Genomic DNA, 22,444 nt, shown 5'->3' with positions numbered 1-22,444 from the left:
ATCTATATCCTCCTGTATTCTCTGACAGTGCCTTATGCTTTCTGCTACTCCACCAATCTTCGTGTTATCTGCAAACTTGCTGATCATCCCAACAATGCCCTCTTCCAGATCATTTATGTATATCACAAACAACAGTGGCCCCAACACTGACTCCTGTGGAACACCACTGGTCACCTTTCTCCATTTCAAGAAACTCCCTTCAACTACTTCTCTCTGTCTCCTGTTGCTCAAGCAGTTCTTTATCCACCTAGCTAGAACACCATGTGACTTCACTTTCTCCATTAGTCTACCATGGGAACCTTATCAAACGCCTCACTAAAGTCCATGTATATGACATCAGCAGCCCTTCCTTCATCTATCAACTTGGTCACTTCTTCAAAAAACTCTATTAAGTTGGTAAAGCCCAATCTCCCCCACACAAAACCATGTTGCCTATAACTGATAAGCCCATTCTTTTCTAAATATAAGTAGATCTTATCCCTCAGTACCTTCTCCAGCAACTTTCCCACCACTGACGTCAGGCTCACTGGTCTGTAATTACTCGGAATATCCCTACTAGTCTTCTTGTACAGGGGACAACATGAGCAACCCTCCAGTCCTCTGGCACCTCACCTGTATTTAAGGATGCCACAAAGATATCTGTCAGTGCCCCAGCTATTTCCTCTTTCGCCTCCCTCAGCAACCTTGGATAGATCCCATCCGGTCCTGGGGATTTGTCCACCTTAATAACCTCTAGCCTACCCAACACATCTTCCCTACTTACGTCAACGTGATCCAGACTAATCAAACTTCTAACTCCAATCTCGACATTCATCATGTTCCTCTGTTGCAAAGTAATCATTCAGAATCTCACCCATTCTCTCAGGTTTGACACACAGCCTTCCTTCATTATCTTTTAGTGGACCAATCCTTTCTCTAGTTACCCGCTTGCTTCTTATATAAGAATAAAATGCTTTGGGATTCTCCTTAATGCTGCTCCTAAAGCTATTTCATGACCCCTTTTCGCCCGCTTGATTCCTCATTTAAGACTTGTCCTACTCTTCTGATATTCTTCCAGGGCCTGTTCTGTTCTTAGCTGCCTCGACCTTATGTATGCTTCCCTTTTCCTCTTGGCTAGTCGTACAATTTCTCTTGCCCTTCCTATCCTTTGCCTTCAACGGGATATGCCTATCCTGCACTATCTTTAACCTATCTTCAAAGTTTGTGAGAAGATTTGTAGCTCCCCTCAGCCTCTGATGCTCCAGGGAAAACAGCCCCAGACTATTCAGCCTCTCCTTCTAGCTCAAATCCTCCAACCCTAGCAACATCCTTGTAAATCTTTTCTGACAAGCAACATGAATTTGACTGGGACAACACTACTATTATAGGGCAAGCGAAACAAAGAACAGCCAGGGAATTCCTAGAAGCATGGCACTCATCCACAAACTCCATCAACAAACACATAGACCTGGACCCAATATACCGGCCACTACAGCGGACAGCTGAAACTGACAACCAGAAGCGGCAGGGACAGACCACTATAAATGCCGGAGGAAACACCACAGAAGCGCTTCACAGGAGACTCCCAAGCACTGAGGATGTCACCTAGACAGGGGACTAAACGTTTGCAACAAAAACTTCCAGCTCGGCGAACAGAACCTTAACCTATCTTTGAAAGCCTCCCACATCTCAGATGTGGACTTCCCTTCAAATAGCTGTGTCCAATCCACATTTCCAAGCTCCTGCCTAATTTTGATATAATTGGCCTTGGCCAAGTTTAGTACTCTTCCCTTAGGACCACTCTCTTCTTTATCTACGAGTATTCTAAAACTTACAGAATTGTGGTTACTGTTCCCAAAGACATCTCCCACTGCAACTTCTACCACCTGTCCTGGCTCGTTCCCCAGTACCAAGTCCAATATTGCCCCTTCCCTCATCAGACTATTGACATATTGCTCTGGAAAACTCTCCTGGACGCTTCTTACGAATTCTACCCCATCCAGACTTCTGGCGTTAAGTGTATCCCAGTCAATGTTGGGAAAATTAAAATCTCCCATCACCACTACCCTATTGCCTCTTCACCTTTCCACATCTGTTTACCTATTCTTCAACCTCACACTCACTGTTGGGAGGCCTGTAATACAGCCCCAACAGTGTGACTGCACCCTTCTTACTTCTCAGCTCTACCCATAATGCCTCACTACCCAAGACCTCCATAGTGTGCTCCTTTAGCAAAGGCGTGATATCATCCTTGACCAGCAATTCATTGGCTGTCCTTGGTCTAACCTGCTTGTTACATCCTCAAAGAATTCTCGCAGATTTGTCAGCGATGGCCTTCCCTTGATGAAACCATGTTGACTTTGCCCTATATTACCATGCACTTCTAAGTATTCAGAAATCTCAACCTTTCCAATGGATCCCAGGACCTTACCCATGACTGAGGTTAGGCTAATCAGTCTGTAACATTCTGTCTTTTGCCTTACTCCCTTTTTAAACAGAGGTGTCACGTTAGTGATTTTTTAGATCGCTGAGACCCTCCCTGATTCTAGCAATTCCTGAAGTTCACACTAATACTGCCACTATCTCTTTCGCAATCTCCCTTAGAACTCTGGGATGTAGTCCATCTGTTCCAGGTTATTTATCCACCTTCAGGCCATTCAGTTTTTCTAGCAGTTTCTCCTTGCTGATAACCACCACATTCAGCTCTGCCTCGTCACTCTCTTTAATTTTTGGGATATTACTCATGTCTTCCACCATGAAGGCTGACGCGAAGTAATTATTCAGTTCCTCAGCCATTTCCTTGTTTCCCAGTACCCAATCTCCAGTGAAATTTTCCAGTACCCAATGTCCACTTTTGCCTTACTTTTGCCCTTTATATATCTAAAGAAACTCTTAGTGTTCCTTGATATTACTGGCTAGCTTACCCTCATATTTAATCTTTTACCCCTTATTTCTTTCTTTGTTGCCCTCTGTTGGTCTTTGTAAGTTTCCCAATCCTCTGGTTTCCAACTGCCTTTCGCCACATTATATGCTTTCTCTTTTGTTATTATGTTAACCCAGATTTCCCTCATCAGCCATGGTCACCTCATCCTCCCTGTATCATGCCTCTTTTTCCTCAGAATGAATCTCTGCTGTGTCTCCTGAATTACTCCTAGAAACTCCTGCCATTGCTATCTATCCTGCTAGGCTACTCTCCCAGTCGATTCTACCCAGCTCCTCCCTCATGCCTCTGTAGTTGCTTTTATTCAGCTGCAATACCAATACCTCTGATTCTACCTTATCCCTCTCAATTTGTAGATGTGGGCCAAGTGCTGGGAAATGGGGATGGGGTGGATGGACATTTTAGCCGACATGGACTGGTTTGAGCCAAAGGGCTGGTCTCCATTTTGTAGGACTCTATGACTTTGTGACTTTAAGCTTCTGAAATCGCTCTTTGACCTTCTCGAACTGCTGCAGTCCCGTGTGGTGAAACTGCTCCCAGATTGCTGTTTGATGAGTTACAGAATTTTCATCCATTGATGATAAGGTGGTGCTGAGACCTGTCTCAGTTATGATCATTTTGTTTTTATATCCCACCCTCAACAGAATAGAAATGTGGAAAGTAGGAACAGGAGCGGCCATTTCGCACTTTGAGCGTATTCTGCTATTCATTATGGTCATGACTGATCATCCTACTCAGTACCCTGTTCCCACTGTCACCCCATACCCTTTGATTCTTTTAGCCTTAAGAACTGTATGTCATTCTTGGAAACATTCAGTGCTTTAGCCTTAACTGCTTTGTCTGATGGAGAACTTCACAGGCTGAGCGCTCTGGGGAAAGAAAGTTTTCTTCCTCTCAGTCCTAAAAACCTACCACATATCTTTAGATTGTGAGTCCCTGATTCTGGACTCGCTGCTCATTCAGAACATCCTTCCTCCATATATCCTGTTAGTCCTGTCAGAATTTTATCGGTTTCTATAAGATCCTCCCTCATTCTTCTAAATTCCAGTGAGTTCAGTCTTAACCAATTCAGTCTGTCTTCATACAAAGGACCTGCTGTTCCAGTCATCAGTCTGGTAAACCTTTGTTATACTCCCTCGATAGCCACAACATTGTTCCTCAGTAGGGTTTCCAAAACTGCGCTCAACACTCCAGGTGCGGTCTCATCAAATCCCTGTACAATTTCAGCAAGACATCCATGCTCCTGTACTCAAATCCTCTCACTATAAAGGCCAATATACCATTTACCCCCTTCACCACCTGCTGCACCTGCATACCTATTTTCAGTGCCTTGTGTGCAAGGACAGCAGGTCATTTCACCTCCTCCTTTCCCAACCTATCACCATTCAGATATTAATCTGTCTGTTTTTATGATCAGATTGGTTCACCTCCCATTTATCTCCATTATCATTCATCTGCCTTAGTTTCATAATGTGTTCACTTTAAGTATTCTGGGATGTAGATTACCAGGTGCTGGGATTTGTTGGTTTTTAATCCCATTATTTTTCCCAACACTTTTTCCTTGCTAAGACTGATTTCCTTCTGTTGCTTCCTCTGATGTGATCCCTAACATTTTAGGGATGCTATTTGAGTCATCCTTTGTGATGCTAGAACCAAAATATGTTGTTAATTGTTCTGCCATCTCTTTATTCCACATTATAACTTCCCCTGTTTCTGACTGTAAGGGACCTACATTTGTATTCACTAATCTTGCTTTCTCTTCACACACAGTTTGTATGTTCCCCACAGGCTTACACTCTTATCCCCCTTTGTCATGGTTTGCTGAAATCTGAACTGCTCCCAGCCTTCTGCTCTGCTGCACTTTTCAGCCAATTTGTTCACCTCTTCCTTGGATTTAATACTATCCCTTTTGGCCATGACAGGGCCACCTTCCTGTTTTATTTTGAGTCAGACAGGATTGAACACAGTTGCAGTTTCTCCATGTACTCCTTAAACATTTATCATCCCTTTAAGTTCTGTTCCCCAATTTATTGTGGCCTACTCATGCTTCATACCATCGTAGATTTTGGCCCCTAGTCTCCGAATCAACTCTGTTTTTCACTCTTCCACAAGGGGCCCCCCACAACAAGGTTGTCAATTAATTATTCTCTTCTCATCACACAATTAAAGTTTTCATGTTAAAGTTGCCATTGTTCCAGAAGACCACAAGACTGCTCTGTCACGAGGGAGAGTGACGACTGGTGGTGCTTTAACCTGAGAGTCACCAACCTTTGGGTAAGGCACAAGGTTGACAACGTGTGACCTTCATAGTGACCTTAGCCAGTATATGTATTCAGCACGTACGCTTAGCGTCGCTCTACATCATAAATCAGCCACCCAGCCAACTGAGCTAACCCATTCCCAGTCATTACAGAATACACAGCCTAGGGTAGTCTGTGCTTCATTTGGTTCCTCAATGTACCAATCTAGAAAACCCATCTAATCCTCCAGGGATGTCTCGTAGACCATATGACACCGGTGCAGAATTTAGGCTATTCGGCCCATCGAGTCTGCTGCACTATTCAATCATACCTGATAAGTTTTTCAACCTCATTCTCCTATTTTCTCTCTGTTACCCTTGATCATCAAGTACCTATCTTTCCCTATTTTGAATATACTCAATGACCTGACCTCCCCAGCCTTCTGTGGCAATGAATTACATGGATTCACCACTCTGGCTGAAGACGTTTCTCCTTATCTCCATTCTAAAGAGTCTTCCCTTTACTTGAAGGTTATGCCTTCGGGTCCTACCAATGGAAATATCTTTCCAACGTCCACTCAGTCCAGGCCGTTCAGTATTCTGTAAGTTTCAATGAAATGACCCCTCTTCCTTGTAAACTCCATCGAGTATAGACCCAGACTCTTCCAACATTCTTCAGATATCAAGTCTTTCGTTCCTGGGATCATTTGCGTGAACCTCCTATGGACCCGCTGCAGGCCCAGCACATCCTTTCTGCGGTATAGAGACCAAAATTACTGACAGTACTCTAAATGTGGTCTGACCAGAGCTTTATAAAGTCTCAGAAGTACATCCCTGCTTTTATATTCTAATCCTTTCGAAATAAAAGCCAACATTGTATTTGTCTTCCTAACTAATGACTCAGCTGCAAGTATACCTTAAGAAAATCCTTGACAAGAACTCCCGACTGCCTTTGCAGTTCAGATTTCTGCATTTTTTTCCCTATTTAGAAAATAGTCCATGCCTCTATTCTTGCTACCAAAGTTGCACTTTCCCATGTTGTGTTCCATCTGCAACTTCTTTGCCCAGTCTCCAAACCTGTCTAAATCTTTCTGCAGCCTCTGAGCCTCCTTAATACTACCTGTCCTTCTACCTATTTTTGAATCATCTGCAAACTTAGCCAGAATGCCTTCAGTTCCTTCATTTAGGTCGTTGTGGAGCCATCCTACTGGTGCCATCCTAAGAAGGACCCTTTTATCTGCACTCTCTGCTTTCTGCTGGACAGCCAAGCTTCTATCCATGCTGGTACCTTGCCTCTAACACCATCCGCCCAAATCTTACTCAGCAGCCTCCTGTGCAGCAGTCTCATTACCGCTGATACAGCTTCAGTAATACATCTCTGATCTTGTTTTCTAGGCCCCTTGAGATAAATGTTAAAATGGCATTTGTCTTCCTAACTGCCAGTTGAACCTGCATGTTAACCTTCAGAATCCTGAACTAGGATTAGATTAGATTCCCTTTGGCCCAACAAGTCTAAACTGACCCTCTGGAGAGTAACCCACCCAGACATATTTCCCTCTGACTAATGCACCTAACACTATGGGCAATTTAGCATGGCCAATTCACCTGACCTTTATGCCTCAGATTTCTGAAGCCCTTCCCTATTTAGAAAATAGTCAAAATCTCTTTAGTTTCCAACAAAGTGCATGACCACACACTTTCCCACATTGTATTCCATCTGGCACTTCTTTGCACTCTTGCCTTTTGCAGCTTCCCACTTCCTCAACAATCCTGTATCCATGCCTCTGCCTTGCCTCTAACACCATGGATTCCTGTCTTATTTAGTAGCCTCCTATGCAGTACCTTGTCAAAGGCCTTCTGGAAATCCAAATAGATCACGTCCACTGGCTCTCATTTGTCTTACTTGCTCTTTACCCTTGACAATGCTGTGCTGACTTTGCTCTATTTTACCATGCAGTTTCAAGTGCTCTTTAATCTTATCCTTAATAATGGACTCTAAAGTCTTCCTAATGACTGCCATCAGGCTACCTGGCCTGTGGTTTCCTAAGTCCTGCCTCCCTCCCTTACTCCAGTGATTCTGAAAGATCACTACCAATGCCTCCACTGTCTCCTTTAGAGCTCTGGTGTGTAGTCCATCTAGTCTGGGTGATCAATCCACCTTCAGACCTTTCTGCTTCCCTAGCACCTTCTTCTGAGTGATGGCACTCCATTCACCTCTGCTCCATGACTGTCTTGAAGGTCTAGTATATCTTCCACTGAGAAAACTGATCCAAAGCACCTGTTCGGTTCCTCCAGCATTTCTTTGCTCCCTGTTACGACTTCTTCAGCCTCATTGGACTGCTGGGCAAAGTCCACTCTTGCATCTCTCTTAGAATTTAGATATATTTTAAAAAACACTTACAATCTTGTATTATTAGCTAGCTTCCTCTCAGATTTCATCTTCTCCCTGCCTATTGCTTTTTTAGTTATATTTTTAAAGACCTGCCAATCTTTTGGCTTCCACTAATCTTCACTGCATTGTGTGCTTTTTGTTTTGCTTTTATGCTCTCCCTGACTTCCCTTGTTAGCCATAGTTGTCTCATCCTCCACTAAGGACATTTCTTTTTCCTTGAGGTGTCTCCTCAATTACCCTGAGAAACTTCTGCCACTGCTGTTCCACCATTTTCCTTGATAGGCTCCTCTTCCAGTCTTCCATATTTCCTGATGAAGGGCTCATGCCCGAAAAGTCGATTCTCCTGCTCCTTGGATGCTGCCTGACTTGCTGTGCTTTTCCAGCGCCACACATGCGAATCCTCTTCCAGTCAACTCTGATCAGCTCCTTCCATGTACCTTTGTAGTTACCTATACTCCATTGCAATCCCATTACATCTGATTTAATCTTTTCCCTTTCAGACTACAGGGTGAACTCTATTATATTATGGTCACTGCCTGCAAGGGGTTCCTTCATCTTAAGCTCCCAAATCAAGTCTCCTCATGCCACATCACTAAACGCCTGTTCCTCAGTCACCTCTAATACAAACTTCTCCAGAACAACCATTTCATAGACATTCCATGAGTGAGTTTTCTTGAGATCTGCCAGCTTGATTTTCCTAGTTCACCTGCATTTGAAGTCCCCTATGATTATTGCAATAGTGCCTTTCTTACATTTTTTTAAACTCCTAATTTATTTTCTTCCCCACATCCTGACAACTGATAGGAGGCCTGTATTCAACTTCCATCAGGGTTGTTTATCCTTTCCATTTCCACAACACACAGATTTTATGCCTTCTGACTCTATCTCACTCCTTGCTGTCAACTTAGTTTTCTTTCTTACTAACAAGAAACCCTGACACCTGTGCCTATCTGCTTGACGTTTTGATAGGATGTCTATCCTTGGATATTATGTTCCCAGCTTTGATCCCCTTGCAGCCACATCTCTGCCCACGAGTCTGTAACTACAACTTTCAAATTGTGCTATGAGCTCATTTACCTTGCGTCATCTATTTCATGCATTTTAGATACAACACCCTCAAATCTGCATTGACTGCCCCTCTTCTCATTGTTGTCCCCATATCTGCTGTGTCTGAAATTAGATTCTTAATCTTTTCCATACTTTCTGTCCTGCAGTCTGTTCTGGAAACTTTAACCTGTGCTGAGTCCACCCCAATCGCACACTCCCTTAACTTTTTCTATGATTTTCACCACATCTGAACCCACCCAACATGATTTAAAGCCATATCCACAGACTCTAGTTATGTGATTCACCAGAACTCTGGCCCCAGTGTTATTCTGATGATGCAAAATCCATTGGAACAGCTCTTCCTTCCCCAGTACTGACACCAATGTCTCATTAACTTGAACCTTTTTTTCCACACCAATCTTTGCATACATTTCTCTCTTTAATCTCATTGATTTTGTGCCAGTTTCTTGCGCAGGTTGTAATCCAGAGATTATTAGCTTTTTGGTTCGATAAGTTGGCCCCGAGCCACTCATATTCCCTCAGTTAAACCTCTTTCCTCTTTTTACCTTTTTCATTCATACCTATGTGGACCACAACAACTGGATCTTTCCCTTTCTACTCCATTTTCCTCTGCAGCCAAGATGTGAGAACCTGAACATGGGCATGCTGGCCAGATATCCGAACCTAATCTAGTCCCATTTGCCAGCACTTGGCCCATATCCTTCTAAACCCTTCCTATTCATATACCTGTCCAGATGCCTTTTAAATTTTATCATTTTATCAGCCTCCAACAGTTCCTTTGGCAGCTCACTCCATACATGCACCATCAGTCGTGGGAAAATGTCGCTCCTTCGGTTCCTTTAAAATCTTTCCCCTCTCTATGCCCTCTAGTTCTGTACAGGGCCCTGGTGAGACCGCACCTGGAGTATTGTGTGCAGTTCTGGTCTCCAAATTTGAGGAAAGACATTCTGGCTATTGAGGGAGTGCAGCGTAGGTTCACAAGGTCAATTCCTGGAATGGCGGGACTATCTTACACTGAAAGACTGGAGTGACTGGGCTTGTATACCCTTGAGTTCTTCTTCACCCAGAGAGTGGTGGCTGTGTGGAATGCTCTGCCCCAGAAGGCAGTAGAGGCCCAGTTCTCTGGATTCATTTAAGAAAGAGTTGGATAGAGCTCTCAAGGATAGTGGAATCAAGGGTTATGGAGATAAGTCAGCCATGATCATAATGGATGGTGGTGCAGGCTCAAAGGGCAGAATGGCCTACTCCTGCCCCTATTGTCTATTGTCCCCCACCCCACGGAAAAGACCTTGTCTATTTACACTCTCCATGCCCCTCATGATTTTACAAACCTCTATAAGGTCATCCCTCAGCCTCTGACTGTACAGGGAAAGCAGCCCCTCTCTTTAGTTCAAACATTTCAACTCTGGCAACATGCTTGTAAATCTGAGCAGGAGTGGACACGGGACAGTTGAGTAAGTGAGGTAATATATTTGGGCGGTTACTTTACCTGAAGCACTACTTCGGTATCCTCCTGTAACCAAAAACAAAGGTTCTGAGTGCCAATTTTTTTTCTAGTTTTTTTAAAATATAGTCTGCTTGGGCATTCAGAACAGTGGGAATGGATGGTAGGGCAGTTGAATGCTCCTCCTGTCGGATGTGGGAGGTAAGGGTCACCACGAGTGAGCCTGCTGATTTCATCTGCGAGGAGTGCACCCAACTGCAGCTCCTTGGAAACCGCATTAGGGAACTGGAGCTCGAGCTGGATGAAGTTTGGATAATTGAGAGGAGTTACAGGGAGGTAGTCACACATCAGTACAGGTAGATGGGTTGCAGTTGAGGGTCGGAAAGGGAACAGGCAGACAGTGCAGGAATCCCCTGTGGTCATTCCCCTCAATAACAAGTATACCGTTTTGGATACTGTTGAGGGTGGGGAGAAACGACTTCGCAGGGGTAAGCCATGGGTGCAGGTGTCTGGCACAGAATCTGTCCATTTTGCTCAGAAGGGAAGGAGGAGAGGAGCAGAGCATTGGTCATTGGGGACAGGCGGATGTAGTTGGGGGCGCAGATGGATTCTATGGGAGCAAGAGAGACTCTTGATTGATGTGTTGCCTCCCAGGTGCCAGGGTCCGTAATGTCTCAGATCATGTTTTGGGGATCCTTGAGGGAGAGGGGGAGCAGCCCCAAGTCATGGTACACATAGGTACTAAAGATATAGGTAGGAAAAAGGATCGGGGATTTAAGGAAGAAATTCAGGGAGATATGGTGGAAGCTTAGAGCTGTAATAAGCAGAGTTGTTATCTCTTGCTCGTTACCCGTGCCACGTGCTAGCGATGCGAGGAATAGGGAAAGAGAGGAGTTGAACAAGTGGCTATAGGGATGGTGCAGGAGGGAGGGAATCAGATACTTGAATAATTAGGGGTCATTCTGGGGGTAGGTGGGACCTCTACAAATGGGATGGTCTACACCTGAACCAGAGGAGTACCAATATCCTGGAGGGGAAGTATGCTAATGCTCTTTAGGAGGGTTTAAACTGATTGAGCAGGGGGTTGGGAACCTGAATTGTAGCTCCAGTCTACAGGAAGTTGAGTGTAGTGCGGTCATGAATATGGTTTCAAGGTTGCAAAAGTGTACCGGCAGGCAGGAACATGGTTTGAAGTGTGTCTACTTCAATGCCAGGAGCATCTGGAATAAGGTGGGTGAACTTGCAGCATGGATTGGTATCTGGGACTTCAATGTTGTGGCCATTTGGGAGACATGCTTAGAGCAGGAACAGGAATGGTTGTTGCAGATTCAGGGGTTTAAATGTTTCAGTAAGATCAGGGGAGGTGGTAAAAGTGGGGGAGGTGTGGCACAGTTAGTCAAGGACAATGTTACCGTAGCAGAAGGGACTTTTCAGGACTTGTCCACTGAGGTAGTGTGGGCTGCGGTTAGAAACAGGAAAGGAGAGGTAATGCTATTGGGAGTTTTCTATGGGCCTCCGAAAAGTTCCAGAGATGTAGAGGAAAGGATTACAAAGATTATTCTGGATAGGAGCGAAAGTAACAGGGTAGTTATTATAGTGGACTTTAATTTTACAAATATTGACAGGAAATGCTATATTTCGAGTACTTTAGATGGGTCAGTTTTTGTCCAATGTGCGCAGGAGGGTTTCCTGACACAGTATGTAGACAGGCCAACAAGAGGCAAAGTCGCATTGGATTTGGTACTAGGTAATGGACCAGGCCAGGTGTTAGATTTGGAGGTAGGCGAGCGCTTTCGTGGTAGTGACCACAATTTGGTTACGTTTACTTGAGCGATAGAAAGGGATAGGTATATACCGCAGCACAAGAGTTAATGCTGGGGGAAAGGCAATTATGAGATGTTTAGCCAAGATTTAGGATACATAAGATGGGGAAATAAACTGCAGGGGATGGGCACAACTGAAATGTGGAGATTGTTCAAGGAATAGCTACTGCGTGTCCTTGATAAATATGTACCTGTCAGGCAGGGAAGAAGTGGTTGAGTGAGGGAGCCGTGATTTACTAAAGAGGTTTGTCTTTTGTCTAGAGGAAGAAGGAGGTTTCTGTAAAGGTGAGGTTGAAGGCTCAGTTAGGGCATGTGAGATTTACAGGTTAGCCAGGACAGACCTAAAGAGAGAGCTAAGAAGAGCTAGGAGGGGCATGGGAAGTCTTTGGCATGTCGGATGATCAAGGAAAACCCTAAAGCTTTTTCGAGAGATGTAAAGAATAAAAGAATAACTCGAATAAGATTAGGGCCAGTCAAGGAAGTTGTGGGAAGTTGTGCTTAGAGTCAGAAGGGATAGGAGAGGCACTAAATGAATATTTTTCATCAGTATTCACACAGGAAAAAGACAATGTTGTTGAGGAGAATACTGAGATATAGGCTATTAGACGAGATGGGATTAAGGTTCATTAGGAGGAGGTGTTAGCAATTCTGGAAAGTGTGAAATTAGGTAAATCTTCTGGGCTGGATGGGATTTATCCTCTGATTCTCTGGGAAGCTAGGGAGGAGAGTGCAGAGACTTTGGCTTTATGTTGTCATTGTCTACTGGAATAGTGCCAGAAGACTAGAGTATAGCAAATGTCCCTTTGTTGAAGAAGGGGAGTAGAGACAACCCTGGTAATTGTAGATCAGTGAGCCTTACGTCTGTTGTGGATAAATTATTGGAAAGGATTATAAGAGATAGGATATATAATAATCTGGAAAGGAATAATTTGATTAGATATAGTCAGCACGGTTTTGTGAAGGGGAGGTCTTGCCTCACAAACTGTATTGAGTTCTTTGAGAGGGTGACCAAACAGGTGGATGCGGGTAAAGCAGTTGATCTGGTGTATGTGGATTTCAGTAAAGTGTTTGATTCATTCCGTGGGCGGCACGGTGGCACAGTGGTTAGCACTGCTGCCTCACAGCGCCAGAGACCCGGGTTCAACTCCCGCCTCAAGGCGACTCTCTGTGTGGAGTTTGCACATTCTCCCCGTGTCTGCGTGGGTTTCCTCCGGGTGCTCCGGTTTCCTCCCACAATCCAAAAATGTGCAGGTTAGGTGAATGCTAAATTGCCCGTAGTGTTAGGTGAAGGGGTAAACGTAGGAGTATGGGTCTGGGTGGTATACGCTTCGGCGGGTCGGTGTGGACTTGTTGGGCAAAAAGGCCTGTTTCCACACTGTAAGTAATCTAATCTAATCTAATGGTAGGCCATTGCACAAAATACAGAGGCATGGGAATGAGGGTGATTTAGTGGCTTGAATCAGAAATTGGTGAGCTGAAAGAAGACAGAGGGTGGTGGTTGATTGGAAATGTTCATCCTGGAGTTCAGTTACTAGTGGTGTACCACAAGGATTTGTTTTGGCGCCACTGCTGTTTGTCATTTTTATAAATGACCTTGTTGAGGGCGTAAAATGATTTGTTCGTAAGTTTGAGGATGACAGTAAGGTTGGTAGAGTTGTGGATAATGTCGAAGGATGTTGTAGGTTACAGAGGGACATAGATAAGCTGCAGAGCTGGGCTGAGAGGTGGCAAACGGAGGTTAATGCGGAAAAGTGTAAGGTGATTCACGTTGGAAGGAGTAACAGGAATACAGAGTACTGGGCTAATGGTAAGATTCTTGGTAGTGTGAATGAACAGAGAGAGATCTTGGTATCCATGTGCATAGATCCCTGAATGTTATCGCCCAGGTTGTGGTATCCATGTGCATAGATCCCTGAATGTTATCGCCCAGGTTGATAGTGTTGTTAAGAAGGCATATACGGTGTGTTAGGTTTTATTGGTAGAGGGATTGAGTTTTGGAGCCATGAGGTCATGGTGCAGCCGTACAAAACTCAAGTGCGGTTGCATTTGGAGTATTGCATACAGTTCTGGTCTCGCATTATAGAAAAGATGTGGATGCATTGGAAAGGGTTCAGAGGAGATTTACTAGGATGTTGCCTGGTACAGAGGGATCATATTATGAGGAAAGGCTGAGGGACTTGAGAGAAGAAGGTTAATAGAGGCATACAGGATGATTGGAGGATTAGATAGGGTGGACAGTGAGAGCCCTTTTCCTCAGATGGTGATGGCTAGCACGAGGGGACATAGCTTTAAATTGAGGGGTGATAGATAATAGGACAGATGTCAGAGGTAATTTCTTTACTCAGAGTAGTAGGGGCCTGGAATGCCCTGTCTGTAACAGTAGTAGACTAGCCAACTTTAAGGGCATTTAAATGGTCATTGGATAAACATACGGATGAAAATGGAATAGTGCAGAATAGATGGGCTACAGATTGGTTTCACAGGTTGGCACCGCATCAAGGGTTCAAGGGCCTGTATTGCATTATAATTTTCTATGTTCACAACAAGATCCAGATTAAATGAGAGAAGATTTATATGCATCCAGTACTGAATACCAGGACATTATGTGAATTGGAAGGCGCTTCAAGGTGATGACGGTCACAATTGCCTGGTCCTCCATGGAGTTGGAAGTGCCTGGTTTGGGAGATTTTGCTAAAGCTGTTGGTCAATAAAACCCGTCTCATTCACCACCTCCTCCCTCCAGCATCGCTCCTCTTCCCCACCCCACCCCCTCCCAACACCACTATCACATGGAGCCCAAGTCTGTATGACCAGATTGAGTGGTAGGTCCCCTCCCTGAAGGACAATAGTAAATCAGTTGAACTTTTATGACAATCTGTAGCTTTTATGGTCACCTTTTTTGAGTGCCTAGGCCCACTCACTACCAGTTTAATTCAGCTCAGTTTCACAAGCTACTTGGTTATGGGAAAATATTCGAGTCTGTTATTAAAATTGGAATAACAAGGCATTAGGAAATACATCATAAAATCAAGCAGAGTCAGCACGGTATTGTGAAGGGGAAATTGGAGCTGACAAGTTTGTTAAAATACTTTGAGTAGGTAATGAGCAAGATAGATAAGGGGAAACCAGTGGATGCAATATATTTCCAGAAGGCATTGTATGTGAGACTATGTCATACGAAAAGAACCCATGAATCCACACTGTTGGAAGTTGTTGGTAAGGGAAGTAGTGAGGATGACACACTGAGATGATAGTGATAGAGACAGCTTAAGTGAGTGGACAAAAACTCAGAAGGTGAAAAATAATGTGGGAAAAAATTCAGTTTTATTCATTTTTGTGCATTTTCTCAGGAAGGTTATGGGAGGTGAATATTATTTAACTAGGGAAAAGGACTGCAGAAAGCTGCAGTACAGATAGAATTGTGGGTCCTCATACATGAATGACAAAAAGTTAGCATCCAAGTTCAGCAGGTAATCAGAAAGGCAAATGGTCTGTTGGCCTTTAAATAAAGGAAATAGGGATGGCTTGCTAAGACTATGCATGATATTAGTCAGATCACACCTGGAATCCTGTCAACAGTTTTAGTCCCCTTATTTTAGGAAAGGCAGTCCAGAGAATGTTCGCGAATGATCCTGTACTTGGGAGAATTTTCTCAGTGGATGAAAGGAATCCTTATTGAAAGATATGATTCTGAGGGGCTTGACTGGATAGATTCAGAGAGATTGCTTCTCCTTGTTTGAGAGTCTAGGACCAGAGGACATAATCTCAGAATAAGGAGTCACTTATTTAACACCAAGATGTGGAGGAATTCTTTCTTTAGGAGGGCACTGAATCTGTATAATTCTTTACTGCAACAGAGGACTGTAGAGGTCGGGTTGTATCCAAGGCTGAGATAAACCAATTTTTAATCAGATGGGGAACCAAAGGTTAGGAGATAAGACCAGAACGTGGAGCTGAGAATTATCAGACCAACCCTGATCTCATTGGCAAGAGCAGATTTATGGGTTGAATTGCCTACTTTGCTCTTGTGTTTTATGATCTTATCTTTTTGTTTTTCTTTTCTCTCTCTCCCCTTTTTCATTTACAACCAGTTTCACAGGGTATTTGAAGAGGAGAATTTGTAGTGGGGAGACTTAAAATCAAACATCACCAGAGTCTGAGAGAGTTGCCAGTTGATTGCAGCCTTAATATTATTGGATCTTGAACATGGAAGGGAAAAGCACCATTCACAGTGGGGAGAAACTGTCCACGTGTTGTATGTGTGGACAGGACTTCAGCAGGTCATCTGCCTTGTCAGAACATAAATACAGTCACAATGGGGAAAGGCAATTCGTCTGTTCCCAGTGTGGGAAAGGATTCCCTCCATCATCCACCCTGCTGAAACACCAGCAAGTTCACACTGAGGAGAGATTGTTTAAATGTTCAGAATGTGGAAAGTGCTATAAAAGTTCTGGCGCACTGAAGTTGCATCAACGTGTTCACACTGGTGAGAGACCCTTCAGTTGTTCTCGCTGCGGGTCTAGATTCAAGCAATCATCTGATCTCATCGAACACCAGCGGATCCACACTGGGGAGAGACCATTCAGCTGCTCAGCATGTGGAAAGACATTCGCTCGAAAATCTACCCTCCTGAAACACCAGCAAGTTCACACAGAGGAGAGACCTTTTAAATGCCCAGACTGTGGGACGTGCTATAAAAGATCTGGGGACCTGATGTTACATCAACGTGTTCACACTGATGAGAGACCATTTAGGTGCTCTCACTGTGGGACTGGGTTCAGGCGATCATTCCAACTCACTGTACACCAGCGATCTCACACTGGGGAGAGGCCATACACCTGCACTGAGTGTGGGAAGGGATTTGCTCAGAAATCCAACCTGCTGAAACACCAACAACTTCACACAGAGGAGAGACCTTTTGAATGCCCAGACTGTGAGAAATGCTTTAAACGATCTGGGGACCTGATGTCACATCAACGTGTTCATAGTGTCGAGAGACCGTTCAGATGCTCTCACTGTGGGAGTGGGTTCAAGTGGTCAACCCAACTCACTGCACATCAGCGATCTCACACTGGGGAGAGACCATACACCTGCACTGAGTGTGGGAAGGGATTCACTGTGAAGTCCAGCCTGCTGAAACACCAGCGTTCTCATGAGTGATGACAGTGGCTGGTTTTTACTGTGAATATATCCCTGTTTCATAGTGTCCTTCCCTTTCTGCCAAAGGGTCTGTATGACAATGAAATGTCACTTTGTGTTAAACATACTGTATCAAGTCTTTTTAATATCTCTAATGTATGTTAGTGCTCTTTCACATTATCTATTTCTGACTGCAGGAATTGGATTTTGCTGTTAATCTTATCCAGGACAGAACCATGTTTCCTGGGACCATCTTCTGTTGGTCTGTATAAATTCCAACTTAGTTATAGGTATTAATAAAGAGATGAACATACAGTTACATCAAGTTTGTGGTAAACGCACAGCCTGTTGAGGCTATCTAATGTGGGAGAAAGTGAGGACTGCAGATGCTGGAGATCAGAGCTGAAAATGTGTTGCTGGAAAAGCGCAGCAGGTCAGGCAGCATCCAAGGAGCAGGAGGGTCAACGTTTCAGACATGAGCCCTTCGTCAGGCTATCTAATGTCTTCACTTTCTTTTGTAGTGTTTGCCCATTGTACCTCCTTCATCTTATATGGAGCTCATGGAGCTCCTTTGTCAATCAGTTTGAGACAATCCAATCACCTGCCTCTTCCATGTCTCTCCTTTCTCTGAAACTGTCTCTAAAGTTCCACCTTGTCTGAGCCCTGGACATGCATTTTTCTCCGGTTCCTCTCCTACCTCCAGAGCTCCTTGCATCCATGAGACCCATATTGTAGTCCCAAGACACACTTTCCACTCAATCACTGAATATCCAACCTGCCATTTATTTTTACGAGTGGCTCTTGTAAAGCTATTTTCTTTTTAGGGTGGTTTTAATAGATCTTAATGTCTAATCCCCATGGGGAAAGGGGACAGACAACTCAACTTTGAGCTGCTCTATTTTGTTCCCACATTCATGCCCTCTGAGACGGTGTATTTGGCCAGCAGACCAGGCAGCAGCAGATAGAAGGCAGCTGAATCTCCCAGGAGGACAGGGTATGCCAGCCAGTGTAGTGGACCAGGTGGGTGGCCTCGGTGGCCAGGTGCTTGAAGATGTCACCCTCAAACGGATTGATTATACTCATGGCCTTGTCGGGATGCCTGTTGGCTGATGTTGTTAACAGTTCTTGCTTTCATGTGTTGCAGTTCCTCTCACCTGAAATCCTTCTTTTGAAATCAGACCTTGGCCTCATCTCCAAACTCCCTTTCCTCCAAAAAAGATCTGGAACTTGGTGTCCCCAAGGATCTATCCTTGGCTCTTCCTGTTTTTAGTGACATCATCCAAAGACACTATGTTAGTTTCACACATCCACTGACATCACCCCAGCCTCACTTCTCTATTCCTCTACTGTTGCTAATTTATCAGACTCTGTCTTCCATATTCTTGGATAAAAATGTAAAAACATTGAAAATTACCACTTAATTTTCTTCCCTAACTCTTGTGTCTATCCTGTTGCAGGAGACCTGAGGGTGAATCACACTGTTCATAATCTGAGTCTTGTATTCCACTACACTGAGCTCCTGACCATATTTACACATCATCCCAAACACTGAATTGTTCAAGCTCCAGGAGAGTGCTCTGCCCTTGATTCCCATCGGCTTCAACAGCTCCTTCATGTCTTAGCCAGTCAATGCTACCTTGATGTGAAGGGTAGTTGGTCTCACTGCATGTCTCCTATTTAGCATTTTGTCCATTTTACGCTAATGCTGTAATGAGATTAAGAGCTGAGTTGCCCTGGTGGAACGCACAGCATCAGTGAGGTGGTTATTGCTGAGTGAATAGTGCCCGATAACACTGTTATTGTTCCTTCCATCACTTTGCTGATGGAGATGTCTGACAAGTGGGAGGCTGTCAAGAATGTGATGATGAGCATTCAGAGGCATTATGTTCCTGTTAGAGTGAAGGGTAAGGCTGATAAGATTATGAAACAATGGATAAAGATATTGAGGTTCAAGTCAGGAATATAAAGAATCTTATTTTAGATATAGACAACGTGGTTCAATTGAATCTTTTAATCATTATATAGAGTATGCCAGCCAGTGTAGTGCATCAGGAAGGCAAAGAGAGGATATGAGGTAGCATTAGCAGATAAGGTTAAGGATAATCCAAAAACATTCTACAAATATATTGAGTAAAATGGTGACAGAGTAAAATGGTAGGGCCCCTTAAAGATTAAGGAGGTCGACTTTGTGTTGAACCCCAGGAGATGGGAGAGATACTAAATGAATATTTGATGTCAGTTTTTATTGTGCAAAAAGAAATGGAGAATTTAGATAGATACATTTTGATGCTTTTTAACATAGTTCACATTACAGAATAAAAGGTTGAGATCTTAGAGAGTATAAAGGTAGATAAATATCTGGGACCTGATCAAATATATCCCAGAATGTGGGATGTAAGGGAAGAAACTGCAAAAACACTTACAGAAAAATTTGGGGTGGTCCAATAGTTTGCGATTTCACATAAACCTGTTGGACTATAACCAGGTGTCATGTAACTTCTGAATCTATAAAAAAACACAAAGAACAATACAGTACAGAAACAGCCCCAAGGCCCTCCAAGCCTGCACCAACACATTTTACCCTTCCATACAAAAACAGTCTTCACTTACAGAATTCATATCCCTCTATTCCCTTCCTATTTATGTATTTGTCCAGGTACTTCTTGAATGCTGCTATAACTATGGGTGAGGTGCCTGGAGGATGGCTAATGTTATACCTTTGTTCAAGAAAGGTTGTAACAAGAAACTGGGGAGTATAGATTTGAGTCTGACTTCAGTTGTGAATAAATTATTAGAGGTGATTTTAAAAGATAGAATTTATGGACATTTAGGCAAAAATTGCTAAGAGATTGTCAGCATGGTTTTATGCGAGGAAAATTGTCTCGAAGTTTTTTGAGGAAGTTACCAAAAAGATTGAGGGCAGAGCAATGGCATAGTGGTTAGTCAGGACAGATTGTCTGTGAAGAGTTTGCACCTTCTCCCTGTGCCTGCATGGGTTTCCTCCCACAGTCCATAGATGTGCAGGTAAGCTGGATTGGCTATGTTAAATTGGCCGGAGTTTCCAGAGAGTGCGCGATCTGGTGGATTAGCCATAGAAATGCAGAGTTGAAGGGTAGGTGTGACGTCCTTTGGAGGGTCAGTGTGGACTCGATGGGCGAAATGGCCTGTTTCCACACTGTAGGGATTCTGCATAAGGTATAGTTAGTAAGTTTGCGGATGACATCAAAATCTGTGGCATAGTAGACAGCGAAGAGGGTTTTCTAAGATTAGACCGGGATCTTTAGCAAATGGGTCAATGCGTTAAAAAATGGCAGATGGAATCCAATCTGATAAATGTGAGGTATTGCATTTTGGTAAAACAAACAAGGATAGGACTTATACAATTAATGGTTGGGTCTTAGTTAGTGTAGAACAGAGGGACCGAGTGGTTCAGGTCCATAATTTTTGCAATTTGTGTCACATATACACAGGGTGGTTAAAAGGGTGTTGAGCACACTTGCCTTCATTGCTTTGAGTACAGGAGTTGGGAAGTGATGTTGAGATTGTACAGCATAAAGAATTTATAAGTAAAACGGTTATAAAACATATCCAAATATATTGAACAAACCTAGATTGTTATTAAGTCTTTAATCTGTAAGAATGGAGATGCAGGTTTCAATTGATAATATGTAAATCCCAGATTTTATTTCAAGTCGCTGCCCCAAGATCAGTATAAAATGACAGAGTCATGGAGATGTACAGCATAGAAACAGACCCTTCGGTCCAACCCAGGCCGACCAGATATCCCAACCCAATCTAGTCCCACCTGCCAGCACCCAGTCCATATCCCTCCAAACCCTTCCTATACATATACCCATTCAAATGCCTCTTGCATGTTGCAATTGTACCAGCCTCCACCACTTCCTCTGTTAGCTCATTCTATACATGTACCACCCTCTGTGTGAAAAGGTTGCCCCTTAGGCTTCTTTTATATCTTTCCCCTCTCACCCTAAACCTATGCCCTCGAATTCTGGGCTCTCCGACCCCAGGGAAAAGACTTTGTGTATTTATCTTATCCATGCTCCTCATAATTTTGTAAACCTCTATTAGGACACCCCTCAGCCTCTGACGCAGCTTGTTCAGCCTTTCTTTATAGCTCAAATCCTCCAACCCTGGCAACATTCTTGTAAGTCTTTTCTGAACCCTTTCAAGTTTCACAACGTCTTTCCGATTTGCTTTCCCAAAATGCAGCACCTCGCATTTATCTGAATTAGACTCCATCTGCCACTTCTCAACCTATTGGCCCATCCGGTCAAGATCATGTTTGTAATCTAAGGTAGCCCTCTTCACTGTCCACTACACCTCCAATTTTGGTGTCATCTGCAAACTTACTAACTGCACCTCTTATTCTTGCATCCAAATCATTTATGAAAATGACAAAAAGTAGAGGACCCAGCACTGATCCTTGTGGCACTCCACTGGTAACAGGCCTCCAGTCTGAAAAACAACACTCCACCACCACCTTTGTCTTCTACCTTTGAGCCAGTTCTGTATCCAAATGGCTGGTTCTCCCTGTATCCCATGAGCTGTAACCTTGCTAATCAGTCTCCCATGGGGAACCTTGAATGCCTTACTGAAGTCCATATAGAATATAGCATGCAATCCTGTTCTCCTTCCTATCGGAAGGATGTTGTGAAACTTGAAAGGGTTCAGAAAAGATTTACAAGGATGCTGCCAGGGTTGAAGGATTTGAGCTATAGGGAGAGGCTGAACAGGCTGGGGCTGTTTTCCCTGGAGCGTCAGAGGCTGAGGGGTGACCTTATAGAGGTTCAAAAAATTATGAGGGGTATGGATAAGGTAAATAGGCAAACAGTGATTACACAGATCTAATGTACAAAATCTGTTTATTAAACAGATCAATATACCATGGGACATTGTGTATCTCTGTAAGGATGTGTTTACCTGGGGTTGGGGAGTCCAGAACTAGAGGGCATAGGTTTAGGGGGAGAGGGGAAAGATATAAAAGAAACCTGAGGGGCAACTTTTTCACACAGAGAGTGGTACGTGTATGGAATGTGCTGCCAGAGGAAGTGGTGGAGGCTGGTACAATTGCAACATTTAAGAGGCATTTGGATAGGTATATGAATAGGAAGGGTTTGGAGGGATATGGGCCGAGTGCTGGCAGGTAAGACTGTATTGGGTTGGGATATCTGGTCGGGCATGGATGGGTTGGATCAAAGGGTCTGTTTCCTTGCTGTACATCTCTATGACTCTATCTACCGCTCTGCCCTCAGCAATCCTCTTTGTTACTTCTTCAAAAAAACTCAATCAAGTTTGTGAGACATGATTTCCCACGCACAAGGCCATGTTGCCCATCCCTAATCAGTCTTTGCCTTTGCAAATACGTGTACATCCTGACCCTTAGGATTCCCTCCAACAA

The 22,444-nt window shown here is 43.7% G+C and overlaps 1 protein-coding gene across 12 annotated transcripts in view; it reads left to right on the top strand.

Annotated features, from left to right (window-relative positions):
- Window positions 1-22,444, top strand: part of LOC122543958 (zinc finger protein 239-like) — a 100,486-nt gene that overhangs the window by 23,280 nt on the left and 54,762 nt on the right. For 5 of the 12 annotated variants that reach the window (XM_043682946.1, XM_043682947.1, XM_043682949.1 and 2 more), the window contains one exon: window positions 15,978-17,344. The exons of 6 other annotated variants lie outside the window; for them this stretch is intronic. In XM_043682946.1, the coding sequence (XP_043538881.1) occupies window positions 16,093-17,046 (954 nt within the window). In that variant the 5' untranslated portion in view covers window positions 15,978-16,092 and the 3' untranslated portion in view covers window positions 17,047-17,344. Of the gene's footprint in view, window positions 1-15,977; window positions 17,345-21,919; window positions 21,969-22,444 lie in introns of those variants that run through there. One more of the 12 variants, XR_006310209.1, reaches the window with a different exon arrangement.

The sequence above is a fragment of the Chiloscyllium plagiosum genome, chromosome 45 (genome assembly GCF_004010195.1).
Source record: "Chiloscyllium plagiosum isolate BGI_BamShark_2017 chromosome 45, ASM401019v2, whole genome shotgun sequence".
Taxonomy (NCBI): Eukaryota; Metazoa; Chordata; class Chondrichthyes; order Orectolobiformes; family Hemiscylliidae; genus Chiloscyllium; species Chiloscyllium plagiosum.
This window is presented reverse-complemented; position numbering and strand designations above follow the sequence as displayed.